Source organism: Myotis lucifugus, unplaced genomic scaffold (genome assembly GCF_000147115.1).
Source record: "Myotis lucifugus unplaced genomic scaffold, Myoluc2.0 scaffold_124, whole genome shotgun sequence".
NCBI classification, from domain to species: domain Eukaryota; kingdom Metazoa; phylum Chordata; class Mammalia; order Chiroptera; family Vespertilionidae; genus Myotis; species Myotis lucifugus.
In genome coordinates this window covers 16,360-36,881 of record NW_005871172.1, presented here as the reverse complement: position 1 = coordinate 36,881, position 20,522 = coordinate 16,360, and the positions used below count along the sequence as shown (strand labels likewise).

The 20,522-nt window shown below is 49.4% G+C and overlaps 1 protein-coding gene across 1 annotated transcript in view; it reads left to right on the top strand.

The window, feature by feature from the left end:
* LOC102424833 (neuron navigator 2-like) overlaps positions 1 to 20,522 on the top strand; it is a gene marked incomplete at its 3' end in the record, with an annotated part of 207,039 nt that overhangs the window by 172,048 nt on the left and 14,469 nt on the right. Inside the window, exons 8-9 of the mRNA XM_023758154.1 lie at positions 3,456 to 3,564; positions 5,416 to 5,805. Of these exons, the coding sequence (XP_023613922.1) occupies positions 3,456 to 3,564; positions 5,416 to 5,805 (499 nt within the window). The remainder of the gene's footprint in view (positions 1 to 3,455; positions 3,565 to 5,415; positions 5,806 to 20,522) is intronic.

Here is a 20,522-nt window from a genome sequence, read left to right as displayed (position 1 = left end):
GTGGATCAGATGTGTGTCCCGAGGAGCAGTGTGGACGCATGTCAGGCATGCGGTTCAGGAAAAGTCACATTTGAAAAAGCAGCCACCAGAGAACATTCTGCATAACACATTCTGGAGCATGTGATCCAATAGCAGCCTGTGATCGCTAGCTTTTCTCCTTCTGCCCATGGCTCTGCTGCCTCGGGACTGTGAAACCAGCCGAGAGCTCAGAGATCGTGAGTGCTGTCGGCTGCTTCAGGGAACAGCCCTGTGCAGCCAGTCGGGCCTGAGCAAGCCTCTCCCCCATTCAGTTAAATGGTGTTGGTGGCTAATGAACAGTTCTTCATGGGTCTTTACATTCAAGCAGTAGGACTCCTCGCGTGTGTGACTATGGGGGGAATTATTTTGTGGAGACGCTGCATGGTGGCAACAGGGTTGACTTTAACTTTTCCATAGCTGATCCCTTGAAATGAAAACGAACGGTGCGTTTATTTAGGAATGGACTTTTATGAGGCTGTTTGATCAGTTGCTTAGTTCTTCCCCGTGCTTATGCAAATAGATGGATTTTCCCGAGGTGCTTTGTCAGGTACAGAGCATTACAGGTAAGACCGCATCTTGGATTGTAGAGTTTGGAGGAACCACACACTCCTGTTTGTTTACTATCCAGCCTGTGAATCCCTTCTGTCACTCACTGATGACTCCTCTTTCAGATTCCGCTTGGGTATTTCCTGTGACGGGAAGATTATTCCTTCATAAAGCAGCCTTTCCATATTTTGTGGCTTTAATGGGTAACAGAGTTCTTTATTCTTACATTTCTAATCCCTGGATAGAATCCAGCTTCCTAAAGCCCACAGATAATGTCGATCTTTGCCATGTAGCAGCTTGTCCCTTAAGCCTTCCTCTTCCAAGTAAGAATCCCAGGTTCCTTCCATGTTCAACACCCTCACCCGGCATCTCTAACCACAGCCCTATTGGGTCAGAATGTGCGGTGTTCTCTCCATCATGGCCAATGACTTGAGGGAGGGCTGCCCTTGGCAGATGGGAAAGGCACAGGTAGACGTGGAATAGCTTAATTTTTATGATCTCTGTACATGAGCTGAAAGGAACCCGCTGTCTACACTAGAGCATGGCTACCAGGTATATTATTACTTTGTTTGGTCTGAGAGCTGGGGAGAATCTTACACTCAGGCATCTTCCAAAGAGGCAGAATTGACAGTTCAGAACATGACCCCCTAAGCAGAGCAAGTGATTTTACTAGTTTGCATTTCTGTGTCGCTCTTGGAATCTGGTGTGTATAGGGCTGTGCGGGAAGCACACATTTCCCAGCAGGACCCCCAAGGGGGAACCAGGACAGTAGAATCCAACGAGCCCTCATTTTGTGCCAGGCATATCTTATGTGTCATCTCATCTGATCTCCCTCCTACCCTTCGAAAGGAAGGATTTTATCCCCATTTCACAGATGTCCTTTGGAGAGAATAGGTGAGTTGTCCAAGGTCAAGTGGCTAATCTGCAGCCATGCCACGATTCAGACCTTTATCTCTCGGAATGCAAAGTCCACGCTCTTTCTTCAGCCCTGCACTGGCTAAACGTCTTTTGGACAATAAATATTTCTTGGGCATCGATAGAAATGTGTGGGGGGCTACTGAAAGCAAAGGGGAGATGCCATCCCATCTCAAAGATCTTTGAATTTCTGAAGGAGAGTTAACACAAGTAACCATGTCATCAATAGGGACATGGATCAATAATTATTAGACTTTTTGTGTGTGATTAAGCTAATTAATGAAGGTCATTAGTTTCATAATAAATGTTGGCTGCAGGGCCTAGAGCTGTCCGTAGGATCTTACCTTTGTTGGCAGCCTTGCTTAGATGACATGTGGCCATGCCGGCAGCAGCAGATGTTTCACTATGGCCCGGGAGACCGATGCAATTACATTCCTCCAGGGCCATTCCATCACTGCTTTCATTCAAAAACACATACCTACATAGATGTATTTTAAAGAATTGGGTGGGAAGTATAAGTCTGACCACTTTTCAGATAAGAGGGGGGAAAAAAATGCCTTCCAAATTTTTCTTGGTTAAAAAGAGGGAGAAAATTGAAAACACTTGCATATCCAAGTATAGAGAGTTAGCTAAAGCAAATTTCCACCATAAAGTCACATAACTGTTATTTAATCCATTCCCCAGCCTCCGGGCACCACCGTGCCAAGAACAATTGAAGGAGTTTGTCTTCTGTCTCAGAAAGAAGGTTAATCCTATGACATTTCTTAGCTGCCTATTGTTCTGCTAATGACAACGGCTGGAAGTCCTACTTAGCATCTGATGTAGATTCCACTTGCTGCTGCCCGTGTAGACCATGTTCTCTATGGAGATTTCTTTAAAAATGTTGCTTCACACTTGAAATGGTCACAGGTGTTTAAAGACCCTTGATCGTGGCTCTTCTGTCTTCTCAGCGGCCCCTGAAGTGTCTCTGAGGGAAAGATGTTTGGTCCCTCTCATTATGTGGTCATTCCCCTATTCCTCTTCCCCTCATAAGCCCAAACAAATTATAACAGCCAGAGCGCCGAAGCAAGGCTGCTTACTGTGAGAGAGCACATGGCTTCTGCCTTGTGTGGCCTGCATCTCCTGGGACATCCATGCCAGCTTGACCCCTCCGGGGCCACGTACTTTGTGGAAAATCGTGCCCAGAGAACGGAAGTCCCTTGTCTCCCAAAGCGAGGCCCTGAGTCTACCTGGTGGCTCCCTGCTCTGCAGCACCAACGGTCATGGGCATGAGTTGAAGCTGGTGGTGGGCACTGTGCCCCGGGACCCCCAGCCCTGTGCCATTTAGTCCCCACAGTGGTCCTTCAAAGTCAGTTCCATTACTGTCCTCACTGTAGGGTGGCGGCATCAGGAGGATGGAGAGGGTCGGCACCTTCCCCATGATACCACAGCCGGTGAGTAGAAGAGCCAGAATTTAAGACGACATAATAAAGAAAAGGCAAACCTCTCTCGGGAGACATGTTTGTGATGAATAAGTACAGATCTTTTAGCCTCGCCAAGTCCCTTTGTCACGTAGGGCTGGTAGACAGCAGTGTGTATCACCGATGGATGAGAAAACAAAATGCCTCACCCACTTTCACCTGGGCAGAAAACGCTCCTGGGAATTGGACGTCATGTGTGCGTGTCTGTATTGGAATCAGTGTGACAGTGTATTTACGTCTCAGACTAGTTTCTGTGCTTCTCCCACGAGCTAGACATCACTTATATTAGGAGGGATTTAGAGGGAGAAGCAGCACTTCTCTCCTTGGATTTAACACTCCCCTTTGGGCATACATTCATTCATTCATTCACTCATTCATTCTCAAATCCTTCTGAAGCACCTGTGGTGATCCAGGCCCTGAGCGTGGGCCACGGTTACATCATGGACACAATTACTGCTCCCATGAAGTTCACCATCTAGCTGAGAATTAAAACAGGCCTAACCCTCATCTTTCCAGGGGAAGACCCCGAGGCCCGGAGACTGCGGACAGTGAAGAACATTGCTGATCTGCGGCAGAATTTGGAGGAGACCATGTCCAGTTTACGGGGAACTCAGGTTACACACAGGTATCTGAAGTGTGAATTACTTTACTGAACTAGCTGGTAACTTGATGGTCACACGGCTTCTCCTGTGTTTGTTCGTGCCACTGAGCTGGCTAATAATGGAATAAATAACGTTGATTGCCAAATGTGCTGGGATTGACAAAGAATGCCATGCAGCGGGCAGAAGGGAAGTGTAAGTAGCAAGAATTAGTATGGACAGATTCCTCCCCAAAGTAGGAGGTTGCTAAGTCCATTCAGCCAGCTCCATTTAAATTCCGCTTTGCGTGCATTTCCCAAAACTACGCTGTGCTGTCGAAACGAGCAGGTGAACTGCATTTGACCTGAGCGATAAAGTGAATAACTCGAATTCCTGCCCCGTCTTCTGATCGTCGTTACTCTGTAATGTTGTTAGTCATGCACGCGTACAAGACATGTAAGGTCACCTTTATAAAAATGCATGGTCGTGTTTGAACAGTGATTTTGTTGGATGAAATCTAGCATTACCTTGGAAACATTTATCAGGTTGATTTCATTGCTGAGCAAGAAGCTGAAAAGGATGCAACCCTAGGACACCCTTCAAGCTTTTGGCAGGATGGCGATTTACAGCCTGTGTCTGGCTTTGGTAATCAAGGCCATGTCCTAGGTACCCCCTCCCCCCCCCCTGCCGCCTCATCTCCCAGGCTCTCCCTTGCTTCTCAGCTTCAATCGCTTTGATACATGAACTAGCAAGGAGACAGCAGGGCTTCCCTGCTGCCCGCTGTTTTGGCAGCTCGAGGTGAAAGCACCGTGGGTTCCATCTTAAATAAGACCAGGGCCCAAACTTTAGGGGGACCCCAGCCTACGGATAGTGAGGCCGCTTGCAGCAGGATTGGAGGGAAACAAAAGCAGCGGAAGCACCAAACAACTTGATTCTTCCAGAGGAGAGTGAACTTGGCGTTGGTGGGGGGGGGGCCTTAAGCCTTTAGCTTTCTGATTGCATGGGGCCACGCATTGGACCCTGGGACTCTGTGATTAGATACGAAATGCCCCTAAGTTTCCACCATAATCACTGAAACGGACTGACTGTGGGTTCCTTGGCGTGGACTAGGATGATGATGACAGAAGGGACAGCTCGGTGGTTTCTCCTGCCTGCAAGACTCCCGCTCGCTCTGCGCAGTGGGAGACCCCACGCAGCTCTGAGGAGGTGCCCCGCCTGTCTTGACTGTGTCGGGGCTGAAGCACAGGGGACTGCAAAAGAGTCTTCCCAGTGCCAGGGACCCTGGCACTTTGGTTTATTCCCCAAGTGATGTGATCTCAAGCCTAAGCACGTACCACTCTTTCCAGCCCTTTGCCCCAGGTTTAGTTGTCATTTGGGGCAAAAATGTAGAAGCCAACATGTGGGGGAAATGAACCTGAGAGAGTTAGAAGGTCAAGACTGCCCCTGCCTGCTCGGTCAGGAGAGGCTGAGGGGAGGAGGTCTGGTGTTAGGAGCTGCACGGGGGCAGGTGCGCCCTGCCCTTGGAAAGGGGGAGCTGTGAGGCAGCATCCCAGCGGGGGACCTCTGTGCCCATTGCTATCAGGGCAGCATTTTCCATGTCCCTTCCTGAGTTAGAAAGACAATTCCAGTAGCTAAGGTAACTGAATCAAGGTCATGGTCATGAGTGCCTTGTGCCATGTTTTGGTGAGAACAGCCTTCACTGGGCTTACCCGAATGCTGTGTGGGTGCGCATCTTCCTGTGTTCTGTTCTAACAGAGGGTGGTCCATGGGCACCTGGTGTTGATCCTGTCTTGTGTACGGGGAATCGTTCATGATTTTAAAAACATTAAAGAACATATAAACTGCAAAGGATTCTAGGCGCAGTGGGCTCTAACCCAAGGTGGCCTTTATGTGTGCAGCACATTAGAAACCACATTTGACACCAACGTCACCACGGAGGTCAGCGGGCGCAGCATCCTCAGCTTGACGGGCAGGCCCACTCCTCTGTCCTGGAGACTCGGCCAGTCCAGCCCTCGGCTCCAAGCAGGAGACGCCCCCTCCATGGGCAACGGGTACCCGCCTCGAGCCAACGCCAGCCGGTTCATCAACACCGAGTCGGGCCGCTACGTGTACCCTGCCCCTCTGAGGAGGCAGCTGGCGTCCAGGGGCAGCAGCGTGTGCCACGTGGACGTCTCCGACAAGGCCGGAGACGAGATGGACCTGGAGGGCCTCAGCGTGGACGCCCCCGGCTACATGAGCGACGGGGACGTCCTGAGCAAGAACATCCGGACGGACGACATCACCAGCGGGTGAGTCCTTGGGGTTTCTCTCTTCACAGAGCGGGAGAAGGCTTGGCACCTAGTGTGTGTTTGTTTATTTGTGTTGGCAGCACTTTAAGTTCTCTGGAGCCCATCAAACTGCCTACTTCGCTTTGTGCCGTCCATGTCCAAGGCTGTGCGGTGCAGAGGGGAACCTTCTGGGAAGAATCACGTGACTTGGGCCGTGGTCCAGGCTTGGCAGTCCTCACTGGGAGGCTCTAGCAAGGCTCCACCTGCAGCCAGAGAGACACTTGACAACAAACCACATGGTGTCAGTTCTTTAATCAAAACCTGGCACTCAGGGTGGAGTCCAGCCTCCTCAGCATGGCCTACCTGGTCCTACAGGATCTGGCTCTTACCTGACTCTTAGATCGCACGGTTCTCCACCCTCCCCACCCCCTGCTTCCCCTGCTGTAGCTGTTCCTTCCAGTCCTCAGTCTCATCAAGCTCTTTCCTGCCACAGTGCCTTTGCACCCTCTGTTTCTCTGCCTGGATTCGGTTCCCCACATCTTTGCATGGTCGGTTCCTTCTTGTTGCTCAACGGGTATCTCTTTGCAGGAGCCCACCTGGGCCATTCAACTTGAAATAGTTTATGTAGCTTTGCCCCTTACCCTGTCCTCTCCATCACCCTGTCTTACGTTCCTCTGAAACCTTATCACTGTTTCAAATTACCCTGATTATTTGTTTAGATTTTATGGTCTCCCCACCCCCACCTGCTTGCAATAATAAGCTCCAGGAAGCGAGGACACTGTCTGGCTTGTGCACTGCCAAATGCACAGTGCATTATACATCTGGGAGCTTATAGATATTGCTGAATTGAACAGCACATGGATTCATGGGCGACAGAACAAACCCAACCTCTCTGTAATGAGCTGCTTGCTGCCTGAGCCGCGCTGTGACCATGTGCAGTCCTAGGCCTCCCTCTTGTTCTTGGCTCTACTCCCCGATCGCTGTGTGAACCGAAGATGCATCTGTGTATTCCACTTGCCTGAGATTTAATCTGTTCCCCTCACTTGCACGGAAGTTTTCCAAGATCCTTCCCTCTTCTAGCATTCTAGCAGCCAAAATGATTGACAATAAAAATCAGGCATAACACTTGTGCCACTCATTTCCATGAACAGTGATCAAGAACCCATGGTTGAGTCAATAGTTTCATAATTGAATAATAGTTCATTCTCCCACTATGTACCAAGCCCTGTGCAAGGTGCTTTATGTATGTAACCTTCTTCTGTCTTCACAGCAATCCTTCGAGGTAGGAGATATCACAATCCCCATTTTGTGGATGAGTAAACTGAGGCTCGGGAAAGTTAATTAACTGGCCCAAGGCCCTGCAGTAGTTAAGAGGCAGAGCCCAGGCCCAGCAGCTCCAGAGCCCTGCTCCTTAGCCACTGTGCCACACCATCGTGCCCAGTATCTCATTGCTGCATTGAAATAGCACAACTGGAATTTATTTCAAAATTAATTTACTTTTGCTTAGCTCTACTGGTCTGACTAGAAATGTTCTTTGAGTTAATTAAAAGTTTAGACATAGAGGTGCTTTGGCTTTCTGCCTGTTACTTTAACAGTGGTTCTCAACCTTCTGGCCCTTTAAATACAGTTCCTCATGTTGTGACCCAACCATAAAATTATTTTCGTTGCTACTTCATAACTGTAATGTTGCTACTGTTATGAATCATAATGTAAATATCTGATATGCAGGATGGTCTTAGGCGACCCCTGTGAAAGGGTCGTTTGACCGCCAAAGGGGTCGCGACCCACAGGTTGAGAACCGCTGCTTTAGAACCATCCTGTAGTGAAAATTTGGATGACAGGAGCCACCAAACCCTTATAACCTAACAAGTTTCTGCCATCTAGAATGGCTGGGAAAGTTGATGGACTGATATGAAATGATCGCGTTAACCGTAGGGCATCATTTTGTGTTTCTAGTTTTTTGTAAACCTACAATAACCTATGCCTATTACTAAAATTAAGCTACCTGTGATTTAATCTTTTCATTATTAATTAGAAGACTTTTGGAACCCAGAATGGCCTCAAGGTTATCATTATCACATCTCACTGTCATATATGACCAAGGAGTTTTCAGGTTACTTTGCGATTTTCGTATCCTGTAATAGAGTTTATTTTACTGTTGGATCTGTCTCTGACTCCCCAATAGATGGTCAGTGTTGATTTTGATGTAGTATTGACAGTTTCCACAAGGTGGCGACATTGAAGCACTCAAAGCTTGACCCTTGGTGAGAAAGTCCTAGTTTCCTTGGCTACTCAAACCAGAGCCTTCACCACTGCTAACAGGCACAGATGTTTACCTTTCAGCTCCTGCTCGGGGAAGCTTACATCTTTTTTACCAAGTGAGCTAGCTCTCAGAGCAAGCGTAGATAACAGTGTGGACATGTAAGCAAACCACCCGATTACTGAAACTAGAGAACTCCGATCTGGTTTTTCTTCTAGCATTCTCTTAATGTGGAAATTTACCGCCCAAAGGAGGAGAGATGGCCCAGATGGCACTTAAAGCTCCTCCTGGTTGTAACCTTCCAGAACGCGAGCTAAGCATGACTCCACTCTTCGGGAATGCATGCGAGTGTTTGCTTTGGGGGCTATGTTATCAGTTTGCTTCACATGCTGAGTCCAGGGCAAGTCATTGAATGTCCTTTGTACTCATTCCTTTTTCCTTTGATAAACATGACAGAGTTGTAGATATTGAGGAACTGGTCATTTAGCCTCTGCTTCAGAATCTGCGAAATAAGTCATATTACCTAGGCCAGTGGTTCTCAACCTTCTGGCCCTTTAAGTACAGTTCCTCATGTTGTGACCCAACCATAAAATTATTTTCGTTGCTACTTCATAACTGTAATGTTGCTACTGTTATGAATTGTAATGTAAATATCTGATATGCAGGATAGTCTTAGGCGACCCCTGTGAAAGGGTCGTTCGACCGCCAAAGGGGTCGCGACCCACAGGTTGAGAACCGCTGGCCTAGGCACTCAGTGTAGTGGAAAGAAAACAGCCGATGTCAGACGCCGGGAGCTTAAAGCCCGCTCAGCCCCGTGTGAGCTCTGTGGCCCTGGGCACGTCATCCGCTTCACTGTGCCTGGAAGCACTGTCATTAACATGGTCCTTAACCTTCTACAGTTAGGTTTCTCTGTGAGGTTGCATCTGATTAATGGAAAATCTATACAAATAAAAGGGTAATATGCTAATTAGACCGGATAGTTTGGATGTCTTCTAGACATCCTTCCATACATCCTTCTGGACAAAGCCATGGTGGCAGGGCCGAGGCAGAGGTGGTTAGGGGCAATCAGGCAGGCAGGCAGAGCAGTTAGGGGTGATCAGGTCAGCAGGGGAGAGCAGTTAGGAGTGATCAGGCTGGTAGGGGAGCAGTTAGGGGCATCAGGCAGGCAGGCAGAGGCGGTTAGGGGTGATCAGGCAGAAAGGCAGGTGAGTGGTTAGGAGCCAGCAGTCCCAGATTGCGAGAGAGATCCCACAGGGATCAGGCCTAAACCGGCAGTCGGACATCCCCGAGGGGTCCCAGATTGGAGAGGGTGCAGGCCGGGCTGAGGGACCCCGCTACCCCCCCACACACACACACCCTCCCACCCCCATGTTTGAATTTCGAGCACCAGGCCTATGGTAGCTGATAAAGCCATAGAGTCTCAGACAGGGTCTAGGTATCTTATCAACCTCAAACAGCCAGGCACTTGGAAACAATGAAATGATTCAAGTCTTCATCCAGATATGTGTTTGGCTTAGTGGGGACAGCCTTGATGTATGAGTAATATATAAACCCCTGAGGAGGGTCTTTGAAAAGAGTTCTTGTAAAAGTTTACAGCAAGTTTATTTAGAAAGCCTGGTGTGGAAGTAAATTCTAGTTTCTGAAAACCTATGACCTTTGTTTTTAAAATAATGCCATACCTCCACTTGGGGTAACAGCTATTTTTTGTAGTTCATTGTCTCCACGGTACAGTACGCACGTACGTCTGTCTGTATCATTCAGGTCTACCCGAGGTGGGGCTGAAATGACATTAATAAGAACCTAGTGCGGAATGTGTGCGCGTGTGTGTAAATTAGCTCCCTGTGTGTGCCAGTTGTGTCTAAGTACTTTACAAGTTGCCACCTTTATTAGATCAGTAAATTGGGCTTTGGCTGTAGTGAGTGGGAAAAAGTTTAAAATAACAGATGAAGATATTTCTTACTAAGTTTTGATCTGTGAAGTCAACCCACCTACTCATCTTCTAAGCATTCAGGGTGACATATGGTGCAGAATAAAATGAAGGGGACAGACTTAGCACCCATATGTTTGGAGAGATGATTGTTTTTCTTTTCCAAGGAGGCACTGAGCTGTATAATCTTCTAAAGTATGAATATACATCCCCTCCTGGAAAAAAATGACCATTTACATTTAGCACTAGATAATTGTCCACGCCCCTTTGATGGCTTCCCATTGCCTGTGAGAACACATCTCAACGTCTTAACAGAACGTGGGAGGCTCTTTATGATCCTTCCCTCAGCCACCCTCTCTGCCTTTAGCCCTGGTCACATCCCTCTTCACATCCCCACATACCCCATTGCTCTAGGCTATCTGCTATTCATCACAGAAGGCTCTTCCCTGCATTTGCAAAGCTCTGTGCCATCAGGACATGCCACTTCCTTCCTGGAATTCCTTTCCCATCAAGCCCATCAGATTGACCCTAAAATAAACACCACCTCTGTGATGCCCTCCTGACTTTCCCAGTCAGAGTTAGCTCTGCCTCGTGCGTTCCTGGTGGCTTTGGTTTACAGCCAACCTTGTAGGTGAGCCTTTCACTTTGTGTGGGAAACTGTTTGAGAGGGGCTGGACGGTGCTGAGGAAAGAGCGTGGTCTTAGAGGCAAACAGGTTTGAGTTTTAGTCCTGGCTCTGCCACCTGAACTGGAACAAGTTCTTAATCTTTGGGAATTAGAGATAAGACTTGAAAAGCACCTGACAGAGTCTGAGATGCTCAAGAAATGTGCAGTGTGTGTGCACACATGTGGGTGCACGTATGTTTCCTACTCCAAACGTGTAGGTCCTAGAAGGCAAACAGTGCCCATTATTTTTCTAAACTCAGAGACTAGTACAAATGGGTATCTAATAATTATTTTGTGAATGGTCTGTTCTGCAGCCCTACCCTCACAGGACCTTGGGCTTACAGCACTTGCCACCAGCTGTGACACTCAATGGTTCTATTTGCAGAACACTTGGGGAAATCAGCTTCACCTCTGGTGTCTTTTGGTGCGACACATAGCTCCACCTAGTGGCCAATATAGGATGTGACGCTGTGGTTTTGATGCTTTTAACTCTTAAGAGTCCATACATGGGTTTACAACTGCGGGCCGAGGAAATGGACATTGTAATAGTTGGCTTGTCTTCCGAACATAGCCTCCTGAGTAGTCTAGTGTGGGAGAGAAAGTGGGGTTTTGAACAAGTTGGGCTTCAATGCTGACGTTGTAATGGCTGACGTTGTCCGTGCCATGTGGTAGGGATTCCTATGTCAACGGGGACCGTGTGCACACTGGTGCCTGCTGGGAGACTCAGTGCCTTAGCAGCTGAGGAACCCATCCTTGCTGAAGTTCTGGTAGCTCATAAACATGTCAGGGTATGTCTTTATCAGCTTGGGCTGCCCTAGCGAAATACCATAGCCTGCGGGCTCAGAGCAGACTCATTTCTCACAGTTCTAGAGGCGGGAAGTCCAGGATCGCCGTGCAGCACGGTGGGGCTCCACAGAGAGCCTCCTTCCCGGCCTACTCTGTCCTCACGTGGCGGAGAGAGGGGGCTCTGGTGTGTCTTCCTCTTCTTATGAGGGCACCAATCCCATCATGATGTCATCAAACCAAATCACCTTCCAGAGGTCCCCCCTCCTAAAACCATCATATTGGAGGTTGGGGCTTCAACACATGACGTTTAATCCATAACAAGGCGTTTCATGCTTCCAGGCATCACTTACATGTGCAGCACTCTGTGCTTGGGTTGCCTTTTCATGACTGCCTACCAGGTCGCCTCCTTGTGGAAGCCTTTCCTCATTCTGTCCAAGCAGAGGCAGCGATTCTTTCCTCTGGGCTCCTGTGGCACTTAACATGCCCATCATTAGCACCGGTGGCACTACCTCAGCATTATTATAAACATCTGTGTGTGTGCGTGTGTGTGTGTGTGTGTGTGTGTGAGTGTGTGTGTGTGTGTGTGTAAAATCAAACAAGGCGCCCATACAACATTTTCAGACGGTCTCAGTGCACTGATTATGAAGAAGGGAGCCCATACCCATTACAAGCCCTTAAAGGTTAAGTCAAATCTATCTTAGATGCTTGTGTATCATCATTGACTGGCCCAGTGCCTGCCTGTTCCTTAATTAGTAGTCAACACATATTTGCTGAATTGGACGCTACACCTGGCCTTCAGCGGACCAAGACCAGTCGCCTGCCTCTGGATGAATATGTGCCTAAGATGGAAGCCCCTTGAGCTTGGGGCCCAGCGACGTACTCTTCCTCTCCTTGCCCTGTCTTATACTGTCCCATTATTCCAGACCTTGGACCACCTCAGTCCCAGTGAGCCGGACAGTGACAGTACAGGAGAAAAGAGGCAGCTCGGAGAGTGGACCATGTGCCATGGGGTCATGGAGATGGAAGTGCCTCTGTTCTTCTCTTTCTTCATCCATTGAATGCGATGGGACAGATGTGCGAGGTGTTTGTCACCAACTCAGCAGAGTACACAGCAGGCAGCCTGTGAATCAAACATGCGGCACCGCTAGCAAGAAAGGCTTTCTTATCTGGTGACTGTTTCTCATGGCCTTCCCAGGCCAGACCTGAAGCGACCTTGACAGGCTGTTGTTCCTGGCAAATTGATAGGAAGGAGAGAAAGCCAGAAACTCCTAACAGCCAAAAATGCACCCCGGAGCCAAGACAAATGATTTTAGGCAAAGCCGTCCTGGAAGGCGCCGGGTCACGGCGGGTTCCACAGGGCGTGGCGGGCAGCTCTGGGATTTGACAGGAGGGGCTCTTGTTTCTCTGGGTGGTTCCCTCTGAAGTGGTCTTGGCTTGTGCAGCTCTGGGAAGGCTTATGAACTCCAGGTTGCCAGTCAGCCAACTGCCAGGTGGGCCTCTGGGGTTAGAAAGGTTTACCTGACGTGGGAAGGTAAAGACTCAGCTCTGAAGACAAATCTTTAGGGCCTTGGGCAAGTCACTTGGCCCTAATGCACTGCCATCCTCTTCAAACTCTCTCCTTCCCTCTCCCTCTCCCTCTCCTTCTCCCTCTCCCTCCCCCTCCCCTTCCCTTCTCTTCTCCCTCTCTCTCTCTCTCTCTCTCTCTCTCTCTCTCTCTCTCTCTCTCTCTCTCACTAGAGCTACAATAAGAAGCCTATAGGCCCAGAGTAGCCCAGTACGTTGGAGATGGGGTTGGGCCAGGCCCTAGTCAAGGGGTCTTTCTATTTCCCTCTTCTCCCCTCAGTGGTTTCTCACTGACAGGTCTTACCGATGTACGAATTCACAGAAACCATAAACACCACTTCCTGTCTGATATTTTCCTTGGTGTTAAATATCCCAGGCAAATACAATGAGCCCTGTTTTCACAGGCAGCTCTGTGGGGAGAGTAAGCAAGAATAGGGAGTCATGCATGGGGCAGGATTAATCTCTCCAAGTGTTGCCCAACCAGTGGCAGCTCTCCCTGCGTGGCTGTGATGTCATGAGACATGGGCAGTGTGGCAGAGTAATGGCTCCGGCTACCAGTCTCGGTCGTCCCGACGGCTGGGGAGGCATCAGTGGTCCGCTTCTTCTTGCATCCACAGTGGGCCCCCTTGATTGACAGAGTGTGAGAAATGTATTGGCCTTTATCGGCAGCTGGAGAGGCAGTTTTATCAGAGGAGAAAGAACAACTGAGCTAACAACATGCCCCAAAGTGGAGAGATTATCCAGCATTCTCTCACTTACCCTCACCACTGTTGGTGACTATGGATTTAGCAGGCAGAGACTGGGACTGAAAAAAAGATTTATTGGCCAACAGCCCCATGGAGAAATGAAGTGTGGTCCCACCCTGACATGGGCAGCCCAGACTGCCACTCATAACTAATAGCCTAGTGCAGTGATGGCGAACCTATGACACGTGTGTCAGAGGTGACACGCAAACTCATTTTTTTTGGTTGATTTTTCTTTGTTAAATGGCATTTAAATATATAAAATAAATATCAAAAATATAAGTCTTTGTTTTACTATGGTTGCAAATATCAAAAAAATTTCTATATGTGACACGGCACCAGAGTTAAGTTAGGGTTTTTCAAAATGTTGAAACGCCGAGCTCAAAAGGTTCGCCATCACTGGCCTAGTGAGTTACGGGTAAGAGAGAAAAAAAGGGGTGTCTCATCTTCTCAGGAAACTAGGCTTTGGCCCTGCCTTGAATTTCCAAGGTTGCTTTGAGATATGAATCCTGTGGGGAAGGAAAAGGAGAAGGGAACGTGGGTGCTTTGGGAGAAGAAAGTCAGGCCTCAGCCCTTCCTGAGTGGGCCGTGAAGGGGCTGCTCACCCTCCGATCCTTGCCAACACCCTCCTGGTCCTAAAGCTTTCCAAAGCGTGGGCTCTCCTGGGACCTGGCAGCCGATCCTTTGGCCTGCCTTCCGAGGAGGCTCCAGGCAAAAGGCAGTAAAATTCCATTTGAAAGTGTTTATTGAGTTTGTTGTGTACTAGAGACTATGCCAAAGGCACTGAGCCCAAGGGGAATGATCAAGACCCAGTCCCCAAGTTCTGATACCTCGGACAGGAGCTCATGGAAAGGAAGTGTGTCTTTCACTACAGGAATGCTGAGCTGCAGGGATCGGTGGGGGAATCAGTGAATTCTGTAGGGAGAACTGACAGAAAATAAAGAGCCTACTGTGCGGTATGGGCAGTGGGAAGAGTGTGGTTGTGGAGCTCAAGCTGGATTCTGGGGCTGGCAACACCACTCCTAGCCTGTGTGCGGGAGCAAGCTATTGAATGACCCGGGCCCCTCTCACCGGGGAGTTGTGGGGCTCCCGTGAGATTGTGCCTGGACAGAGCACTCGGTGGATGTCACTACCATAAGGACCACTAGCAGCAACCGCATTTTGAAAGGTGAACAAGTGCCCAGGCTGACCAAGGTCAAGAGCAAGGGCATGAGAACATATGGACGTGGGGCATGTTTTCCTGTGAATGGTGCCTGGGGAGGATTGGAGAGTCACGACGGGAGCTGGTGGGCTTGGTCAGAAGCTATCAGGGTCCAGAGAGCGGGGACGTGGCTCTATGTGAGGCCGAGGCCCTGGGAACAGACGCACAGAGGGTTTGAGGGACTTTTCACATTGATTCAGCCTGGCATGGGGTCATTTGACAAGGAGCACGAAGGTGTCAGAGAGACAAGGACAATTCCCGGTTGCAGCCTCTGCTGAAACCAGCTGGGAAGTAGTTGACCTTTGTCCTCAGCACCCTCAGTCCGTTTCCGGTGCTCCCTCTTGCCTGTTGACACCCGCCCAGTCCCTCTGACTGTCTCAGGCCTCAGGGACCGCCCAGCCCAGCCCCAGACCAGGGCTGGCTGAATGTTTAAGCAGAGCAGCCTGTGGACTATAATTCCGGGGATTTGGGGAAAACCCCAATCCCACAGCCTTCCCAGACTTGCCCCGGAGAAGCATGGGGCCCGGTGGGGGAGGCTCTCTGTGCGTCAGCACTTAATTCTAACACAAGGCGGGTGGCAATAAACGTTAGCATTGAGAGGCATGCTGTGGGGGCTCCAGGGGGGACCTGAGAATAGAGCAAGCCAGCGGGGGCCTTTTATGTCCTCACTTCCTCCTTCTGGGAAGCCAGCTTCCCCCATCTGCACAAGAGAATAACATGCCTGGAGTTGCTGTCATGAGATAACCAACACATGCGAAGTGCTGGTACCGTGCCTGGGTGTTACAGCTCCTTCCAGTCATCCTCATGATAATGATGATGCCGCCAAGATTAAATGGGACACGGTGTACACATACGACCTAGTTCAGTGCCTGGTGCAGGGTGAGAGCACTCAGTGTATTTCATTCTCTTCCACCCTTACTCATTGCCAGCCCCGGGGCACCCTTCTCCTTACAGTGGATGGGGTTTGAGATGAGGCTGTAACTGACACTCACATGACAAATACGAATTACCCCTAAACACTCCAGCCGACAGACAGACAGTCGCTGTGCTGGGTTTGCAAACCCTGCTGTGGTGAGTCAGACTGAGCAAGGCACTCCTTCCTTTCCTTCCCACCCTCTGGACTGCCTGCTGCCTGTCGAGGTAGACTTCCTGCCCTTCGCAGGGCCCTTCATTGGTAAGCAATGTCAACATGGGGACATGTGGGCATGACTCAGGCTGGCCCTGGGTTTTTAACAGGGAGATTCCACCTTGGGTTCATTAATCAACGCTATGGAGAGACTCTGTATTTTAGTTATTTCAAATCAACAAACATTTAACAAATATCTCCTTGGCCCCAGGCTGTGCTCTGGGGTAGGACAAATGAAATTTGTTCTTAGGGCTGCCCCATCTGGTTCTCGTTATTTTGGGAGTTCACTTTTGGTCCTTACAGGTTCTCCTCAGGATAAACTTGGGACCTCTGAGCCTGCATTTATTGGGAGATAGTTACACAGACAGGAGAAACATCCTCCAGCTCTGTAGCTCTCAGTGGGTGGCGGGGGTGTATTGCACCCCTTCCGTATGCTGAGCATCGTAACCCCCAGACCCTAGCTTTTCATGACATTGTTTACACTTTACGAATAAGGAAAATTGTTACTTAATGGTTTTAAGCCCATGGAAGAGATGAAAAAGGTGGCCTGGCATTCTGTTGTTTCTTTCTCTTGGTGCCCTGGAATTTCAGTGTGACTCGGTGCCTCTGTCACTTTGCTGGACATTAGTTGGCTAGTCTGTCGCCTCCTTCAGGACCAACCCCTTGCAGATGTGTTCTGGTCTGCAGGCTCCTCTTTCTCTGCTCAGTGCTTCGCAGATGTGCCAGGAATGGGGAGAACCGGGGTGTCACGAGGGACCCTGAGGTCCCCTTGTCCTGTGAAGCTCTTGCACAGTTTTGTTATGTTTTCGTGTAGCTCCCTCTAGAAAACCCAGTCCATATATATAAGTTTTTATCATAAGCATATAAATCACTGGGAAAAAATACCCTTCCCAGTTATTTTTCAAGGGGCAGCAGCTACAGAGCCGCTCAACAGATTTATGATGGCAAGGTTGGAGGATACCAAGTTCGAGTTGAGGTGAATATGAGAAGAAACATTTGGATGAGGTTGGGAGGATTTGGCCCTGGGACAGTAAGCCCATGTTGAAAGACTCAAAAAAAAAAAAATAGGCCATATGTGCCTGTGCTCAGATCAAGATAAGAAACTGCAGTTTTGTTGAGCACTCATGATCCTCCCATGATGCTGTTCGGGAGTCATGGGGTCATGGAAGACAGAAGTGGAGTCAGAAGACCTGGCCTCGCCGTCCTTGCTTGCCATCTGTGTGTCCTGGGGGAAATCGCTGCCTTTTCTGAGCCTGTTTTCCATCTGTTAAATGGTAACCTTCTCCTCAGGTGTGTGGTGAGGAAGAAAGGAGATAGTTTGACACACAGAATGGTAGTTCCCTTCAGCTTCTCAGAGTTATTGCATCCACTTGCCTTCCCAATCCTTTACTGTACTTAGAATATTCACTGAGATGATCTCATGCTATTTCTTAGTCCTGAGTACAGTGACCACAAGTCTGCCAGCTGGGCCCGAATTGGTCTGTGTATTGGGGTTCTCCAGAGGGAAATTTTACAACTTGAGTCCAAAGGCAGCCTGGGGGTAGAATTCCCTCTTCCCTGGGGAATATCAACTGATATTCTTTCCTTCCTTCAAGTGATTGGATGTGGCCCACCCACTTGCTAGAGGATAATCTGTTTTCCTTAAAGTCTCTTGAATTAAATGTTCATCTCCTCTAAAAAGTACCTTCACAGAGACATCTAGACTAGTGTTTGCCCCAATATCCAGTACCATGGCCTAGCACACTGACACATAAAATTAACCATCACCGTCTGCAAGCAGGCCTTACAGGATGATCGGTGGGAATGAGTCATCTGGGTCAGGAGGCAGCTGACCTGCGGCCCAGAGACGAAGAGCAGCACATCAGCCCCTAGAAACATCTGCGAGGGCTCCAGCTGCCGCGTCCTGCCTGGGCTGTGACCACAAAGCAAAACTCTGTGCAGCCTTGCAAGAACCATGGCATCCCTTCCAGAATCCCCAGGGTCCTGATAAGAAATCTCCCTGAGAAATGGAGGTTTCCAGCTTTCCTCTTAATCCTGAAATAGCTAAGGAATGAGACAGACACCCCGGCTGAGGATTTTCGAGACCCCAAGTGAAATGAGAGTCCCAGTCTAAGGAGAGGCCCAAGTCTGTCCCCAGAGTCTTCTAGCTGTAAATCAAGCTCCCATTCACTTCTTGATCTTGGGACGCGTGGGAGACGGGGGTCTGTGTTTCTCTCTGCTGTGTCGTCGGAATCCGGGTCCCAGACCCCAGAGCCTTGTGCTTGTAATCGCCCGGTCATCAGTTTTGAAACCAGAAATCTCACATACTTGAGCAGCGAAGTTGTAAGGGTGAAGTTGTCAGAGACACGGGATGAGAATAAATGTGGTGTTGGCTCTGAAGGAAGAAGTGGCCCAGCAGTGCCTGCTAACACAGGCCCTCCCTTCGGCCTGGCCCGCAGCAGCCGTCCTGTGATTCCTGGCAGCGAAACTGCGTTGCAGTCCCTGTTATATGCTAGGCCCCGGGCTGAACTCTTTACGTGTAATGTCTCACTCATTCTTCAGACCAGCTCTTTGAGAGAGGGGCAGTTTTTCGTTCTCCTTCTGCAGTTGGATCAGAGAGGTTACGTTGCTTGAACAGGTCACACAGGTAGTTAACTGCTAGAACGTGTTCAACCGGGCAGAATTCACAGCCCTTGCTCCAAGAACTCTGCAGTGTGGCTTTTCACTGTAGCTAGACCCCATGCTCCGATGGGTGGGAGGCAAGGCCAGAAAGGAAGAGTGGGCACCTTCTGGACATCGGAGGCCCTGGCTAACCCCCGTGCCATTTTAAGGAGCCGTAACGAGAGCTAAAAGGAGGCGTTCCGAAGGCTGAGGCGCAGAGGGCCGCGTTGCATGGGAGCTTGAAAATGCTTGGGGAATGCTTGCACAAGGACCACAGGATGGCTAGGCTGGCAGGGCCGCGGCCAAGGTGGATACTTTTCTTTGCCTCGAAAGCCTCGAAAGCATTATTATGTGTTTCATTTCAATTAAACACCCCAGGTCTCGCCTGCAGCCTGAGAAACACTTGTGTCAACATTCCCCGGGTGCCTGTGCAGAAAGTAAATGGGGGCAAAACCGGTTCCTTGGGTGTCGGAAATGAGAACCAATGATGTGGTCGGAGGCAGGAAGGTTCTGCTCCGGAGCCCGTTTCGCACGGTGACTGACCGAGGAGCCTCCCCACAGCACGGCTTTTGCTGTTAAAGCTCGTGGAGCTGGGTGTGTCCGTCACCTGCACTTCCAGCCTCTGCAGATGGGGAACCTGAACTTCTTCGAGGAAATTCTACTCTCAAGAGCCCCCACCCACTGCGAACCCAAACAAAACACACAATTACAAGCTCAGCGCCACCTGGAGACCTGAGAACCATGCGTGGCGAGTGAGAGCTTTATTAATCGAGTGACTTTTGCTTTAACTCTGTGGGAGTTGTTAATTAAAACCACTCAACCATGGAGTTGGGAGAGAGGGAAGGAGAGCAAAATTGAGGACCGCTAACAGATTGGCTTCCCTCACGCCTCTGCAGGCGGGTGCAGCTATTGTGGAAGTTGACACAGACTTTACGGTTGAATAAACCATTCACCAGGGATACGTGTGCGGTTCCGTGGGAACAGCTTTCATTAATGTCCTGCAGCCCGGCCCTCTGGATTCAAAGAACCTGCCTAGCCTCTGACCACATCTGCAAGCTAGTTAGTAATCACGATCATTGTGATCATAGGAATAGGAGCAGCTACCGTTTATGGCAGCTGTGGGCAAACTACGGCCCGCGGGCCGGATCCAGCCCGTTTGAAATGGATTAACTTAAAAAAAAAAAAAAAAAAAAGACCGTACCCTTTTATGTATGATGTTTACTTTGAATTTATATTAGTTCACACAAACACTCCATCCATGCTTTTGTTCCGGCCCTCCGGTCCAGTTTAAGAACCCATTGTGGCCCTTGAGTCAAAAAGTTTGCCCACCCCTGGTTTATGGGCATTTCTGAATGCCAAACCCTGTCTGCAGCATGTTGTATGCATTGTCTCAGTTCAGCCTCGCTAACTAACCTGTGTGGTCTCCACCTGTTCTCCGGACGAGGACACCGCAAGAGGGCAGTAACCTGCCCGAGGTCATGGAGCGGGTGGGTTAGGCAGCCAGGCTGACCACCACACAGGAGCGTAGCCACCGTGTTTCAGGTTCTCACTAAAGCTGTGTAAACATGTTAAAAATCTACTCCTCGTCTTACCCCCAAACTCGCTTCTCCTCCCGTGTTTCCACATCCATTTCTCTTCCACAGCCGGAACCTGGAAGGCTCTCAGACTTTTCATTCCCTTGTCCCTGGAAGGCCGGCACTAAGTTGGCTGATCCTGTCTCTTTGGCATCTCCTGACCTGTTTTCTAGTCTCCTTGCTCATATTTCTCCCCAGAGGACTGCAGTCAGGCCTTCCTTGCTTTCTTTGCCTCTGATCTCAATGCCCATCC